The sequence below is a fragment of the Dermacentor albipictus genome, chromosome 1, assembly GCF_038994185.2.
Source record: "Dermacentor albipictus isolate Rhodes 1998 colony chromosome 1, USDA_Dalb.pri_finalv2, whole genome shotgun sequence".
NCBI classification, from domain to species: Eukaryota; Metazoa; Arthropoda; class Arachnida; order Ixodida; family Ixodidae; genus Dermacentor; species Dermacentor albipictus.
In genome coordinates this window covers 28,401,643-28,417,613 of record NC_091821.1, presented here as the reverse complement: position 1 = coordinate 28,417,613, position 15,971 = coordinate 28,401,643, and the positions used below count along the sequence as shown (strand labels likewise).

The 15,971-nt window shown below is 48.3% G+C and overlaps 1 protein-coding gene and 1 long non-coding RNA gene across 2 annotated transcripts in view; one reads left to right on the top strand and one right to left on the bottom strand.

Moving 5' to 3' along the window:
* Positions 1-211: 211 nt before the first annotated feature.
* On the bottom strand, positions 212-14,982 carry LOC135906044 (uncharacterized). Its single transcript, XR_010565607.2, has 3 exons — positions 14,700-14,982; positions 10,882-11,018; positions 212-960 (listed from the first exon to the last, which is right to left on the bottom strand). It is a non-coding gene; the product is annotated as an uncharacterized lncRNA (long non-coding RNA).
* The window catches only part of LOC135906042 (collagen alpha-5(IV) chain-like), a 105,807-nt gene continuing 98,557 nt past the window's right edge, over positions 8,722-15,971 (top strand). Inside the window, exon 1 of the mRNA XM_065437188.2 lies at positions 8,722-9,078. Coding sequence (XP_065293260.1) covers positions 8,962-9,078 — 117 coding nt within the window. The 5' untranslated portion in view covers positions 8,722-8,961. The remainder of the gene's footprint in view (positions 9,079-15,971) is intronic.

Below are 15,971 nucleotides of genomic sequence, written 5' to 3'. Positions count from 1 at the left end.
TGTAAGACAGCAGAGGGCAGAACATATGATACCGACGCCTACCCCAGAGCTGCCGTGGCAACAAATGGGAGCAGCTATCTTCAGTTTTGAAGGTCATGACTTCCTATTAGGTTTCCAGAAGTACTGACTCTGTGCGGAATGTCAAGCAAGTCAGTCATTAATGCGTTATAAGGCATTATGGCTCGATTTGGTAGGCCTGAAATCATTCGGAATGACAACGGACCACAGTTTTCGTCGAAAGAATTTGCAGACTTCTCATCGGCGTACGGCTTTACTCATTGCGCGAGTAGCCCCGCTTTCCCCCAGTCAAATGGGGAAGTGGAACGTGCAGTGCGAACGGTGAAGGAACTGTGGAGGAAGAAAGTGGACCGTCACATGGCGTTGCTGGTGTACAGGGATACTCCCGGCTCAACAGGCTTCAGTTCAGCTCAGCTTTTGATGGGTCAGCGCCTGCGCAGCCGTTTCCCAAAAGTTGTTGACCATTTAACTCTGAAACTGCCTGACCACGAAGCCTTCAAAGTGCGTGACAAAGCTGCTAGGCGCAGGCAGACCACGGACTACAACCGTCACCACTGTGCTCGACCGCTACCAGGTCTACAACTTGGCCAGAACGTCTGGGTGACAGATGCTCGGTGTGCCGCTCGGGTGCTAAGTCGTGGTCAGCGTCCGCGATACTACGTGGTGGAAACACCGAACAATGCGCTTCAGCGGAACCGTCATCTGCTTCTTCTCTTTGCTGGTCGTAGCGGGTCACCTGGTTCGAAGGCGCCGTCACCAGTGCCGGAGACAGCGGAGGCAACTGACAGTGCGCGAGAACTCTTGGGTGCTGAGCTTGGTGGTGTGGTTTCTCTGGAGGCTCCCCGCGAAAGTGTGCCTTGCTTGCCAGACGCAGACTGCCCGGAAACGGCGCCTCGGTACACTCGATTGGAACGATGCATTTTGACGCCAAAGAAATTGGACCTGTAATTAGCCTGTAATTAGTGCACATTTTCTACATGAGGGGATGTGGTGTAGAGGGCGCTTCTAACCCTACTAACGTCACTAACGACTGACCCTACTTATCATTTGTCCATTCTGTTATTTCGTTAGCCGATATAACATATGCGGCAATAAAGTGAGCGGATACATACACCTGTCAGGTTGGGACATGCGGTGCAGCTTCGTTCACTATACACTATAAAGGTGCTGTGACTGATGTCGGAATGTACTGGGGCTCGACTTTGAGGAATCTTGGCTGAACTGGGGTCGACGCAGCCATCATGCTTTAAAGCTAATGCGCACATAAACGCAGTCAGTTACGGTTCGTGTGGTTCTACTTTCTGAACTTGGGTCATGTACAAAACCACGGGTACACGATAACAGAGCATGAAAATGCGCCTCATAAAACTACTCGAACTTCCATCCAATTGATGTAATTAACCGTGGTGTAAGACAAAGAATGTCGTTGTAGTCGACGTTTCGACAAGTGCACTTGTCTTCGTTAGGACAAGTTCCCTTGTCACTTTCAATGAATCCCCTTGTCGAAACGTCGGCTTCAGCGAAATTTCTTGTTCTACCACTGTTGATCACGTCAAGCCTCCACCTTCTTGTAAACATCTCTCTTGTGTTCAGCATCATACTGATGCTGTTCAACTAGGTCAGGCAATAGGAAGGGAAGGGTCAGGCGAAATCATAACGAAAGAGTTAGCTGCGTCATACGCTGTGAACCGAATTTGACGAGTCAGGTACAGGGCGCCAAACTTGTCTGCTTCTCCACCACTGTCACCGACGCTCTTCGACAGGAAACTCGCCCCAGTTTTTTATTTCTGACTTCCAACGAAACTTCCGCCGGTGCAGATTGCCATCATTACTCTAATTAGGCCCACGAGGTCGAGGGCGCACTTCGCGCAACGTGGACGCCGATCTCCATTTGCTTGATCCAGCGGTGACTCCTACGCCAAACTGTCGGCATGACGTCACAGCTGGAATTTGTGTGAGTTCTAGGCATACAAGAGGTGGCTATGAAGAGGAACAAGAAGCGTATATGACAACCGCACGTTGCCCGATCTCTGTAAGCTGCCCTTTTAGTTCCTGTGATGTATACGAGTTGTCTCCAAACTTATCGCCCATCAAGGGCCGGTAATATATGCATATTGCCGGCGCCAAGTGTGCACTTCATCGCTCTCACATGTACGCTTCTAATCATCGCGCTCGTTGCGTCACATTATTTCGAACAAAGCATTAGGTCTACCTCCGCCTCCGTATAGAAGCCTGAAATGTAAACACGAGCCTATTGTAAGCAAAATCATTCATTGTATATTTTAAAATTTATCTATGACAATATGAAGTAAGTAAGACTTCCAACACTCGGTGTTTATTCTGATACATTTAGAGAACGGGACAAGCAGAGGGATATCGTAAAGTAAAAGCTGACCTTTCGGTACTGATATTTTGCTCCATAGTGTTTGAAAACAAAAACGTTTCCACCTGGTATAATACATGTCCTCTCTGTAGAATTGAAGATCTCTACGATATATAATCGAAGAAAGCAGCCACACTTCTGCGTATACTGCACAGAATAGCTTTTATTCGCCTCAGGAGCTCTCACTGTGGAAACTTGTGAGAGTTGTGACGCGCCCAGGTGTGCAGGCACCGTGGTTGTAGCTGGCATTCACCGTGAGGTATAGCCGCACGGCCCTGTGCCGCACACAACCAGCCGCCAATGGCCGAGCGCGATGCCTATTTGGACTAGAGGGGGCATGTGGCGGTGAAGTCAGCAGCGAAGTCGCCCTGCCTTAGATAGTGTAGGCCGGAGGCCAGCCTTGCCCTTCTGTGTGCTGTGTCTCCGCACAGCGACACCCATTGGAGCACACTGCTCGGTATGATTCGTCGATGGTCGCCGGCGGCGGGTGTCACGTACTCAGAATACCGGCGTCATTCGATGTTCCGCACCCTGATATGCAGCGTCTTTTGAGTATGTGCAGCAGAGTTACTTATTGCTAATATTCATGGCATCAGTTGCGATGTCGCTTTGCGTGTCTCTGACGTCGGATCGAATAGCGTACGACACAATATAGCCTACGCCACAACAAAGAGTCAAGCAGCTCCCACTCGATCATCCCAAATCTGTGTAAATGTGCATATTCTGTGCTAGTTGAAAAATTTTCTGGCCATGACGGACATTTTCATTTTCCTCGGCTCGCGCTGCATGGACCCATGATGTGCGGTATAACGTGGTTAATAGTGAACAGTGGTTGAGGCTGTTGAGGTACGGATATTGGGTTGCACCCCTCTTCGACGAGTATAGCATGCGCCGGGACAGTGTTTAACAGAATTAGAATATGAGCATCGCACAATATTTTGACCCCTTCTCTGACTGTGCTCATCCATTATCCGCGACGTGTGACGCGCAATGTGACGTAAACGGCAAAGCGAACGGTTCTCATAGCGAACCATCAAAGAACACTCGGGTCTCGAAACTGCATGCCGACAGGATTTTCGAGACGAGCACGGCATTATAGGAGCTGACGAATAGTTGCTTCGTCAGCCCCTCACGAACTTGAAAAAAACTCGTCATATATGCACAGCCTTATTCTCTATGAGTATTTCCTTCAACAAAGGCTTCAACAAGGCTCAAGACCGTCTGCGTCAATGGCATTCCCAAATACGAGGGCGAATCAGAAAGTCTTTGCTCCTATTTTTTAGCCAAATTACGGCTGTATATGCGAAGTCAACATGTCCATTCCCAGTGGTGGACCTTTCTTGGACCGGCCCGGCCTTATCTGCCGGTAGCTCCGCGGCACAGCGCTGCTGTCACTTGTTGGAGATTGTGGTTGTACTTCACACGTCCACAACGTACGAGCAACGAAGTGTGATTCGTTTCCTATGGAGCAAGGGACGAATACCCACCGAAATCCACAGGGAAATGCAGCCCACGTATGGGGAAAGGCTTCTCGCTATGAGAAGTGTGAAATGGTGGTGTTGCGAGTTCGCAAAAGGCCGTGAAGACTTGCATGGCAATGAGCGTTCGGGGAGGCCACGTGCGTCACTAACTGACAACAACATGGCACAGGAGCATCTCAAACTTAGTGCTGCGATGAGACAAGTGTCCGAACCGGTGTCGGGACTATGCAGAAAATTAGTGTAAGGTACGTAGAATGGTATGTATATTTGTAATTACCTGTATGTACCTTATTTTGGCCAATAAAAATTAGGGGCAAATACTTTCTGATTCGTCCTCGTATAAGAATTTTTCTGACAGCTGCAAGTCATGGTATTCAAATGACAGCTCCACAGAAGAACGCAAGCAAGGCGAGACATATGCAGCAGAGGCGCTGAGCAGCAGAGGCGCTGTGCAAAAAGCCTGTGGTGATATTGAGTCAATGTTAGACTGTGAAAATCTGATTTACCATGTACGGTGGCGTCCAATGAAAACCGGGTAACATCATCCAAGACCAGTTCCGACACGCCACTGAAGTGATACGGTGTGGTCCCTTTACAAAACCTTACAGTTGCCATCTCTGCATAGCAAAAACTGCTTCTGCGACCTCCTTGACAAATAAACTGGAGCAAAAATTAGTGCCGTGCTGGCCACTTAGGATGAGGCACATGCGCGCGCGGTTCGCTCAAGTCGTCTGCCGCGCAGTGGCTTGTCACAGCTGCGCGTCATCTTTCCTGAAAACGCTGATAATCTGAAGCTTATAATACCGTCTTTTAACGCAGTACAGGTGCCCAGTAAGTGACTGCCGCTAAAAGTAGCGACGCTGCAGCTAATTGCTGCCCATACAGGGCGCGCCGCCATGGTGAAGTAGTAGTTGCGCAAGAAAGTTGTTTTAAAGGTTTTACAAACGGAGTACTGTTCCCTCTAAAAGACTACTTGACGCACCACAGCAGAAACTTGGAACGTAAACTTCAGTATTGCAAAATATAAACAGACATGTAGCTTTGCAAGTAAATTTCATATATTTAAACATGTTCGGCATGCTTCTATAAGGGGCCTATTATTATTATTTGTTTTGAAAACATATACACATATACACAGGTATTAGGAAAGGGAAAGCGAGGGGCAGGCTGGCAACTGCCACCGGAAGGGGCACAACGCCTGCCATTCCAGCAGGTTTAAGACAAGAAAATCCCGAGGTGGCTTGCTGTAAAGATTTAGCTCGTTATAAAATTTACTCCGCAGAAGATGGGGATGAAGCGAGCTTCTTGACAGTCCTATAGGCGCGTCTACAAATTAAATGGATATCATGCAGCATAGCTATATGCCTGTCACTGGCGGCCTTGAATGCATTTCGACGTGGTACAGTTGCAGCATCGTTCGGCGCTTGAGGATCGGACCGTATTGTCATAAAGCAAGCTCATGCAGGCCACTCGCCAAGCTTGCAAAGTAAACTGTTCCACCATTCCCCATACGAGCTATAACTTCCACGTAGACTGCACAGTATAGGTTATGGTTAGGACTATAGCAGCGTGCAAGTATATATATGAAGTTTGTCCCATATTTCCGCCTGGGAAACATCGCTCAGCTGCCCAGGTATAGAAACGTCCACACGTCGCGCTTCCAACGTAGTGCCCAGGTAGTACGTACGAACCCACCGTTAGGGGCTGTACATAAATTCTGCTCGTTTCACATAACATTACACATGCACGAGCTCAATTCACCATACTATACGTCAAAAATTTAGAGTGCTAGACCATGCTACATGGCATCCAAGGCACCTGGCAACAATCCATGGTGCTGTTTCTTATCGGCCAGGTATATCACTAGGTATACTTGTTAGCTGTATCCTCTTCTACTTCCGAGTCCATCATTAATAAACCGGGTGTGAAGTCGGTTCCATGTGAGACGGGTCAAAATATAGCTGATTCCTTGTTCCTTGAACCTAGGTTCCTCGCTTCACATACTCCAGACTCCCAGTGACAACCGGTATTATTTAGAAGTTTAGTGTTGACGAGTTCATATTTAGTTTTGCTGTTCCTTTAAAAGTGTCATTTGGGGCCACTACTAAATACGAGCTTATGTCCGCAGACAGGATAGACTAGAGCCTTGCGCTTGTTCGCACACAACCTTCTTTGGGCAGCCATGAATTCGCAAGAAACGGCATTGACAAGCTGTGCCTACATTTTATGGCATTTGACCTCGCTTCCGCGACATTTCGCAAAACATTGGTGCTTTTCAAGGGGAACATTTAGCTTCCTCTTCTCTCTGCTATGTGGTTACTACTGGAGAACTGTTATGTTATGGTGTAGTAATTATGCTTATGCAACAGTGTACTCCCGCTAAGACAAAACTGCCGGACCATTCATTATTAAGTTTCTTCTCTCTCTCTCTCCCGCTAAGACGAAGTCGAAGGGACAAAAAAAATTGTTCGTCCTATCAGAAATTCGTCTTAACCAGAGGTGATAGACAGACAATAATTCCGCTATCCCAGTATATTAAAATATTAAAATCAAAACGATTATATTTATATTTATTATTGATTATATTTATAGCACTTGCATGGTTTAAAGCGTCAATTTATGCCCTCTTAATCAGACCATTCAGCATTTTTTGAATGCGTGTGCTTTGAAAATCTGGGTGCTATTCTCCGAAGCCGACATTTCACTGAACTTTCTCAAAAAAAAAAAAAGAAACTTTCAGTTCCCCCGTGTTGAAAAAGCGCACCAAAATATTTACGATATTAACAGCAGCATCACGTGTGAGAACCACGGGCTCTTGTGGCTTCTCGGCGCTTCAAGTGATACAGCGCCCCGCGGTCGAGTCACAGCGTCGGCTCCCGACAAATTGCCCGAAGAAGACCGGCAAGTGGTTGCGATACTTCGGTCTCCCATGAATACCCTTCGCATACTCTTGAGTAGGCTGCATACTCCGTCAGCGCGCATTGCGCTGCAATTCCTGGATGCTTTTGATACAGTGCTTGCAAATCTCGAGCAAGAACTGCGGTTCATCCGCAGCCTTCTTATCGCAGAGAAGTCAAAAATGCCGCAATTTACTGCTAACGACATACTGCAACATACTGCTCAGTACCACCATGGCCCCCGGGGTCATCCCAGGTGACTTCAACGCGCATCACCAGCTATGGGGAAGCACCAAGATTTACTTCAAAGACAGGAGCCCTGTTTCCTTTGCCGCCGACCATGATATATGTGCTGTTTGAATTATGGCGGCCCAACATCTGCGGATTATAGCAGCTGCATGGACTGGACTTTAGTGTCAGGGCGCTTCGCTGCGCACAGTGCAACGCGCACACACCGTGTTAGCTCTCTCCCTCTTTCTATCCCCTCTTTTCCTGACCAGTGTTGGGTAGCAAACCTGACGTACGCTTGTCTGGTTGACGAGCGTCAACCTCTCCTTGCTTTCTCTCTCTCTCGGCAGTGTCCTCACCATAATTTTCAGCCTGCAAAGGCACCTCGATGACCTTCCATGCCAGCCCTAGAGGTTTTCCCATCTTGTTGACACTGGCGTAGTTGTTTGTCTTATGTCGACATGAAGGCAATTTGCTTCTATGGGTCACTCCAGGCCTCTTGTTGAGCGGAGAAGGCTGCAGAGCCAAGTAGGTGACAGCTGCTGAAGTTCTAACCGAGAGGGCCGTTATTCTTTTTGCACGTTGCCTACGGGAAACCAACCAAGAGCTTGCACATTGTTCGGCATATCGGAAGATTCTGTTTAGTCGGGTTCATCCTAACGGGTTTTCAGTGTATTTGAAAAGCTACTCAATTAAAATTACAATCATTTTCTGTGTTGCTTTTAAACGCTCTTGCTTCACTGAAAAAATAGTGCACCTAAACAAAATATGCACCTTAATAACATTCTGGTAGATAACAAACAAGTTCATTACAAGTTAGACTTTTAACAGTGGTGCACTTTGCTGCTTTTATCGGCGAGAAGCACTCCGCTCTTCAAGGTGTCTACCTTGCCTGTCCTTGAACTCATTTTGTCCGCTATCTAGCGAGAAACACAAGAACAACGGTTCACATTTTTTCCGTCGTAAGCGTTCAACGTCTGCAAGCCAACGCACCAAGGACAAATTACTGCTGGGTAACGGTTTTGAACGTTCTTTTTTTTTTTTTCTTCTTCAAGGGTTGATCTAAACTAGCCGGATCCGCCGCACCCCGAGATCGCGCGACGATGCCGTGTCACAGGATAGCCATCGCGAAGAATAAGAAAAAGAAAAGTGATGACGCGCTTCTTTTATCTGGCCAGAGCCTTGGATGCCGCAAGTACGACGAGGGGCCCCGTTGCTTCCCACACACCGTAATTCAAGGCCTGTCCGGATGCGGATAAGGAACCGTTTCTCAATGAAACTACTCCGGCCCTGCTAAGGGTTAGCGGCACTCCCGGCCGTGGGCTCTCCTCTTTGAAAATCTACACTGGCCGCCGCCACACAAGACGGCGAGGGCGGCCTGCTGGACAAGCAAAGCGAAGCAAAAGTAGAAAAAGTCAAGAAGCAAAGCGGGCGTGTAAGGGGGGTCCCGGCTGGCTGGGGGTGGTGTGCGCGCGTGTGTGTGAGGGGGGGGGGGGGGTGCGCCCGAGAAAGAAGAGAGAAGCAAGAGGTCCCGTCGCGAAACCGAACACGCGGACGGACGGACGTTACGCTCATGCAGGCCAGCTGTTGGAGACGCGCCTTTGGGCGCCCGCCTCCGGAAAAATAGTTCCCGCGGCGGAGTGCCGTTGCTGCTGCGTGGTGTGGCCCGGGTGGAGGGCGGATACCGCGGCGCGAAGCCCACGTGCTCCTTCGAGGAGCGGAAGAGGCACTCTCTCGCCGCCGGCAGAGCATGGTGGCCCGTCGCTGACTGGGCCGGCAGCAGCGAGAGGAGCTGTCTCACAGCGGGGCTGCCAGCGCGGCCGCTGCTCGGGAGTGCGCCGCTAAGACACAGACACGACGCGTTCGCTCAGAGAACACGCGGTCTCCCAGTAAAAAAAGGCACAGCACCAGCGCACGGGGGAGGGAGCGCGACGACCAGCGAGCGCGCGAGACCATGCCGAGGCCCCCCGGCCGGGACAAAGCCGCTCGGCCGCGGCTGACCGCCGCTGCATCTGCGCTCGGTCTCGTACTCGTCCTGTTGCTCCACCTGCCGTCCAGCGCCGACGCTGCGGTAAGTTTTGTCATCTTGTCTCTGCGCCTAGCCACCGGTATTGCACTACATCTTTTTTTTTTATTTCAAACGCAAAGAAAAAAGCGGTGCAAGTGCCGCATTTTTCTTTTGGCTCCTTCTCTTTGCCGCTATGGTGAACCGGTGGTACCTTCTTCTTCTACATTAGCGGCGCAGCTCGTTTCTCCTGCTTCAGTATCGTCCTACGAGCATGAACTCGCTCGGGCTGTAGAAGTGCACCACCCGCACGCATCCACATGTGCGAGCCGTGCTAGCAATCCCTCGAGCGCTTGTCCCGAGTGTTGTTTTTCCCGCGATGCGCGTCAGAGGTGCAGCGCTCTTTTCGAAGTTGAGCCACCGCAGCGCTCCGCGGCTGCCGCTCCGTGAGGGGAGGGGGAGAGGCGTCCAGGCGAGCGCACGCGATCAGCGAGCACATGCGCCGGGCGCGTCCAAGCGCGGCATCGTCACGATACCGCCATATTGGAAGAGGCAGTGGGATCCGGAACTTCCGGCCCGAGTCTTCGGCTCAGTGCGAAGAAAGGGGCAGATAGTTGCGCTACTCTGGTGCAACACAGTTATAGCGCAGATTTCTTTTCTATTATTATTTTTTTACGTCTTTAATTCGGATGCTGTAGAAGTTCTATTCAGACGCATTTTCGGAGCTTGTTTTACGTAATGAAAGTAGCGCATTTCGGAGGCGTGGTTTTTGCGTAATCACAACGAAGCTGATACTGATCCTTTCTTCCGTTGTTTCAATTAAAAGTATGCTTTGTTCAGAGGTTTAATTTCTTTTACATATAATCTCATTACGTGTCGTTTAATTGTACGTTATTTCTCTTGCGTTGTGCCGCTAGGCGTTTGGCGCAACTTTCGTTTTTGCTAAACGCACACAGTGGGGCAAATTTATGACGAAATTAACTGAACATTAGTTTTTGTCAAAAAGCCGTGCTGCCGCAACCAAGCGTTAGTTACAATTTCCGTGCATTGCTGCTGTGAAACAAAATTAACGACAGAATGTTAGCGAGCCCAGCATTGACGTGCTTGCGTTCGAGTTAATGCAGTGTGTGGCAACGGAGCCAAAATGGGTCGCTGTTACTTGTGCGATAATAGCGACGAAACCTTTTGCAACGGAATTCTGGCTATGAGCTTAATTTCTCACTTAACCACAACATATTATATGTGTTCTCGAAAGGGAACTTCAAGCTGCAGAAGGCCAGGGACAATGCAAAAGTCGCGGTGGAACTTACTCTGCTACGCTATTGTATTTTGTGACGCACGCTGTAAACGCTGAAAATCAGTCTCCATTAAGTCGTCACGTTTTATTTCTTTGTGACATATTGCAATAAGCTTAACCAACCGGAAGCAAATATATTTGTTGCCTGTTTGATCAATGTTTAAAAAAATATTGAAACGAAATGTTCAGCTAATGCGTGTAGGAAGTATCGCCGACGCTTTGGTAGTCTGCATGAGACAAGGCGACCAGCCCGGACTATAGACGCGCGCTGTTTCGCTTCCCACGTAAGACCTTGAGGAGCGCAAGACGAACTCTCGCTACGACGAGAAGAAAAAAAAAAGAGAGAAAACGATTCAATGGTGCCCACAACTGTTTCGAAGACTCGCTGCGTTACGACTTGTCGGCAACCAACCCGGAAGGGTGAATATATATGGTTTGTACACGCCTAGATTTCCTTGGGGCCAAACCTACGCAACCCACCCTCATACTCTCACTTAATATTGCGAATCTGCCAAAGGCGCTAGTTCGTTATTTTTTTTATTTAGTTAGTTAATCATTTATCAGCTGCTTACGGCCGTTGGCGTTCTTGTTCCAGCATACGGCACCGATGTTCGGTCGCCTTTCTGCAACTACACGCGCACGGGAAGGCCTGGCCGACCACGCCCTCGGTGCTGGCTAAGAACGCTGCCGTGCACCGTGTCGCTCAGAGCTGCAAATGGGCAATTCAAGTACTGCCTCGCATTACCTGAGATTTTCGTGCTAGAGCATATGGCATAGAAAAAATGAAAAGAGAGGCAGAATAAGGAAGAGCACGGGATCAACAAAGATGTCACAACAAAATGACGATTCCAGAACGCTCAACATATTTAGTTGACTTGAGTTGAGTTGAGTGGCTGTAGGCTACTAATGGGATTAGCCTTGCAGTTGCTGCCGGCAATTGCTCCACCGCGCTCAACACATTGCATTATAGTCCTTATGATACGTATTTATTGGCTGTTAAAAGGAACTTTAAAAGTACTTGTGTTCGACGGGAAGCATATGCTAGTTAGTTTTCTTGACTCTTGAATTTAGTCGGACTTTTTACGCTAAAAAAAAAAAGAAGAGAAAGGTCTTGCAACTGCAGAATTTATCCGTGCTGATGCCTTCTTGCCGCCATCTTCCGAACTCTTTCTGGAGTGTTTTGAGCCAGGAGCGCAAAACGTTATACAAAACTGAAGAAAAAAAAATGTTTGTTGATCAAGCGAAACCGAGAACCAACGAAAACATGGCCGCGACGCGCTATTTTGGTTATTATTTATGTGGTGCAGTTATTTTTTCGGACAGGTTGTCATGCACGTGGTACAAATATTGAGTAAATTGTCACCGAACCTCACTCCGAATTTAATCTCATATACTTTTGGGAACTGTATGCAGGCCACGTACGGTATTTCATAATGAGTGAGCATGCATTTTCGCTCTTACGGTTAGTCAGCACTAACGAGCAGCTACGATGTCTCGCTTGGCTAATAAGCACCGAGTCTCTATGCGCGCTCTCTCGTGTGCGACTTGGGTGTCTGTGACAAATGATATTCACAACGCCTGCCAGCAGATAGAACGGTGGTTGCGAAAGAGAGCGAATGAGGGAAAGTCTAATAGATGCCAGCTGCTCTGCTCAAGACAGTCTTCCGAGTTCTTCGCACGTGCACTGTCTGCATGAAATGAAGAGCGCCTCTGCTCGGGTGCAGCACTTGATGCTTGGTGGGCCAAGCGTTGCGTAGCAAACCGTAATTGTCACATCGTGCAGACTCGCTGGCTTCCTGCATGCCTTTCCCTGCGGCTAGTTGTGGACCCGCGCTTCAGCGCACATCTAACAAAGTCGTTGGAAGCAGCGCAACTGGTTTAAGACACAAACGAACACGCAGTGATCAATCTTTCGAGATCAATTTGCTCTCTATATGCTTAGCAAGGGTCTTGTTACATTGGTGTTCGGTGCCTTGAAAGTAACCGTTTTAATATAGACTTTTATGTAGACGCTGTAGGTATCTGCATGTGACGATGGGTGTCGCTCTATGACTTCGTCCACCATTTCGACACACTGTGCGTGGGGGCGCTCTCGCAGAGTCTCAGATCGTTTCTAGTGTTCTCCGGTTTCCTTTGCTCTCGTACCTAGTCTTCCTTTTCCTAGTACAGGATAACCAACCGGATATATGCTCCGGCCAACCTCCCCTTCTATCATTTCCTTTTTATTCCTCTCTTTCTAGACTTTTCTGAAAGTTTCACTTTGCGCAGCGGACTGATGGAAATATGTGCTGAAGCTAACATGGCAAAGCAATTGTGCCAAAATGTTGCTGCGCGGCATTTCATTCTGTCGCACTCCTCCGAGAATGGTTCTTGGGATTTACAGAAAAAGAAAAGGCAGAAGTGTGCGTTATCAGTGCACCTAGAGTTGTTACCCTAAACTCGTCTCCATTACTTATTCCACGCAGTGCTCTGTGTCAAATCAGGCACGCTTGTGATGAGTTCTCCTGTGTTTGCAAGCCCCAGAGCTGTTGCCTCATTATTTTCGCTCGCATATATTATTGTTACTCGTAACCCGAAGAGCTGTACGTAAGCCTGAAATGTCGTTATTCGTTATCGTTTACATTTGTGGAAGTCAGTGGCATCTACGTTCCAACCGTGTTTGGCTATACCCGGTTTCAATTTTAGTATAGCTTGTAGTCGTACGAAAAAGAAACCTTGATCTCTGCGCTTCTCAAACTTCACAGACGCAAATTTGACACATTTTTATCATCCCAGCCATTGAAAATTAAGTTCGATAGAATGGTTCCCAATCAAGGAGGCTAAATACTTCTACAAAATCTACTCTACTGTTCCTTAACGCCTTCTCTTTTTTAGGTGACGTAACTCTAAGTGTGATCGCACATGCACTCCAAATGAAGTCCTCTTTGAGGTAGTTTTGAGCTGTTCGTAGCATGGCCAATTAGGGCTGAAAAACTCCGAGGATCTTTCTCCCATGAGGGATCGTTTTAGTCTGTAAAAGTGCTGAAAAAAATTTACAAATTTGACAAGCAGGCGTAGGTAGTGTGTCAGTGACTCAGTCCTGTTCTCAGACAGAAACATGTGATAAGGCATCAACAACAGTACCGTTCTTTTTCTTGTTAAGTCAAGGTTTTTCTGGATGACGAATCCTCCAAAATCTCCTGCCTAGATATATTGCACTATTTAGTCGACGCATTATCGAATGTAGGTCTCGAACTCCGCGGCATTGTGGATATGCGGGCAATCGACGCCATTAGGCGAGGAAATTGATCAGCGTCACCAAAACCGACTTCCTCTAGAGCTGCCAGTACTTGTTTATGCACCCTTATAGTGGCGTCGACTGTCAAAAGGAAAGTTTTAAGGCGCGGTAAAACACGTTTCATAAAATACGTATCGGCGTCTTCTCGTTTGAGGCATTTTGCCGAAGTTTATCGTCAGGAATTATAGACTGATAATCACCTTACCTAGGCAAGAAAAACAGAAAAAGAAATCCGTTTGAAGTAAAACCACTGCCCCCCTTTTTTTCTTAAGGAATTGCAGTCTAAAACAAATTTATTAGCAGGAAAAAAAAGTACAGTAAAGTTTGGAAAGTTCTACTTTTCCCGCAGCATCCATGCATTGCGGGTAAAGCAGATTCGCAGGGCAAAAATAATGGAACGTAAGTGAACGCTAAGGGAATGGTGCGACGAGAGAAGCGTTTTTGTACAGAGGGCAGCCATTTTATGAGGGAAACATAGTTACAACGCTTAGTAGCGATGCACGCGCTATAGTGCATCTTTCCGTCTTGAACTTATACTACGTGTACTATGGGGCATACCCACAGAGAACAGCAGAGACACTTGTAGATAAAGAAAGCACAATTTCGCTACGTAAGTTTTCTTTAGAAACGAAACACCATAATTGCTTTATCACAGCTAAACCAGGCCACCCACCAGTGTTGCAAAATGCGACACCGCGCCTGTAACCGAAACCATGTGCGGGGCGCGAACGCGTCGCTTTGCTGAAGGACTGACGACGAGACAGTTAAAGGCTGCCGATTTTTTTTTAATTCTTCCTAAACGGGCCCTCGTGTACGACAGAAAAGCGAAACAAGCGAAAGAGTGAAGGAAAAGAAATATGGACGCTTATCGTCGTCTTGTCTCCAGGCCTCATTGCATCATGTCGGACCAATGGAAGGGGGATTTTGTACAAGCAAGAAAAGCAAGCTGACGACGGCGTCTTGAGAAAGTCAAACGCTACGTAGCGGCAACAAGATACGGCGAACGATGAAGCCAAAAAAGCGGTCAGATAGGCGGGGCAACTGCGTGGAAGTGACGACGTGAGGAATTGGTGCCGCTCGCGGGCGTCTCCGCACCCGAAAGGTCACACTCACCGCACGGACGCGGGCCGCGGGCTTGGTCTGGAACTCGTTGCAGATAACGACAGCGCTGAGGCTCGGTAAAAAAAAGCTTGTGCAACGAGGACGCAGATTGTGCCCGCGTAGGCTAAGACGATACGCCAAGTCGGCTGCTCATTCACGGCAATTCGAGCCTCGCCAGACAGGCGCCGCGCAGGGGCTGCTCGGACCACGCCGCGTGTACCCTCCTGGCTGACCAGGCCACTTCGACGACGGGGCGGCCACCGGGGGTCGCGAGCACGTGTCACGCAAGCGTGTCTTCCTCGTGCGCACGGTTCGAACACAGCCTCGCGCAGACAAGACGAGGTCGAGCGCGAACTCGGAAGAAGCAAGTGACCGCAGCGCCTCTGTCGGGCCTAGTTTCCGTAGCCTAAAGCGCCACGTTCTCAAGAAATCAGGGAGGTGGAGCAGGGTTAATACCGGAGTCTGAAGTCACCGCGATTGCTTCGTTCAGTAGCTTAGAATCAACAGAACAGTGTCCAACATAAATAATAAAATAAAAGAGGCTTCGTAATGTCGAACATTTCTTCGTCACGTTTATCTCCTTGTGTCACCTCCATTGATCATTTTCTATACATTTAAGTTTTTGTTCTCTGCTAGGTAGGTGAGACTAGCTCGCGTTTGTCAGGGTATGTTGGAAAGCAGTTATATACACTGGCGAATCCAGAGTGCACCCCCCCCTATTCTCCCCTCCCCCATTCCCCTACTTTTGAGGCCGCCCTGAATCCGCCCTGGTTATATAGCTGTGCTTCTTTACTGCACTTGCTGGGGAACAATCTAAGGCGAACGTGTGCACGGGTGTGTGCTTTAGTTGCATACAAATGAAGGTAAAGCAAGCTCCAGCTGAGCGACATCCCCTTTACAATGGTTGTTCCTTTACAACGCTTGTTCACAGGTTAAAACTTTGAAATCGCCACGTTGCTAGGATGGAGAACCCAGTGCAGAAATGTCGAAAACAGTCTTGCTGTCGGGAAGATTTTCTTTTCTTATTTTTGGTTTATTGCAGTGGTGGCAAAATAATGAGCAACACGGGCGCTCCATTTCAACGTCGCAAACCTCGTAAAGCTTTTCTATATAGGTCATTGATAAAACGTGCAGCCGAGTGCACCGACGCTATCACTGACAACGAGATGTTCCAAGCTAGAGTTTTTTTTTTTCCCCGCCATTCTAATCAGCCACCCCCCCCCCCCTCCCTCTGCTAGCTTCAGTCGCATTCTATTACTATGCATGATAAAATAGCGCCGACGT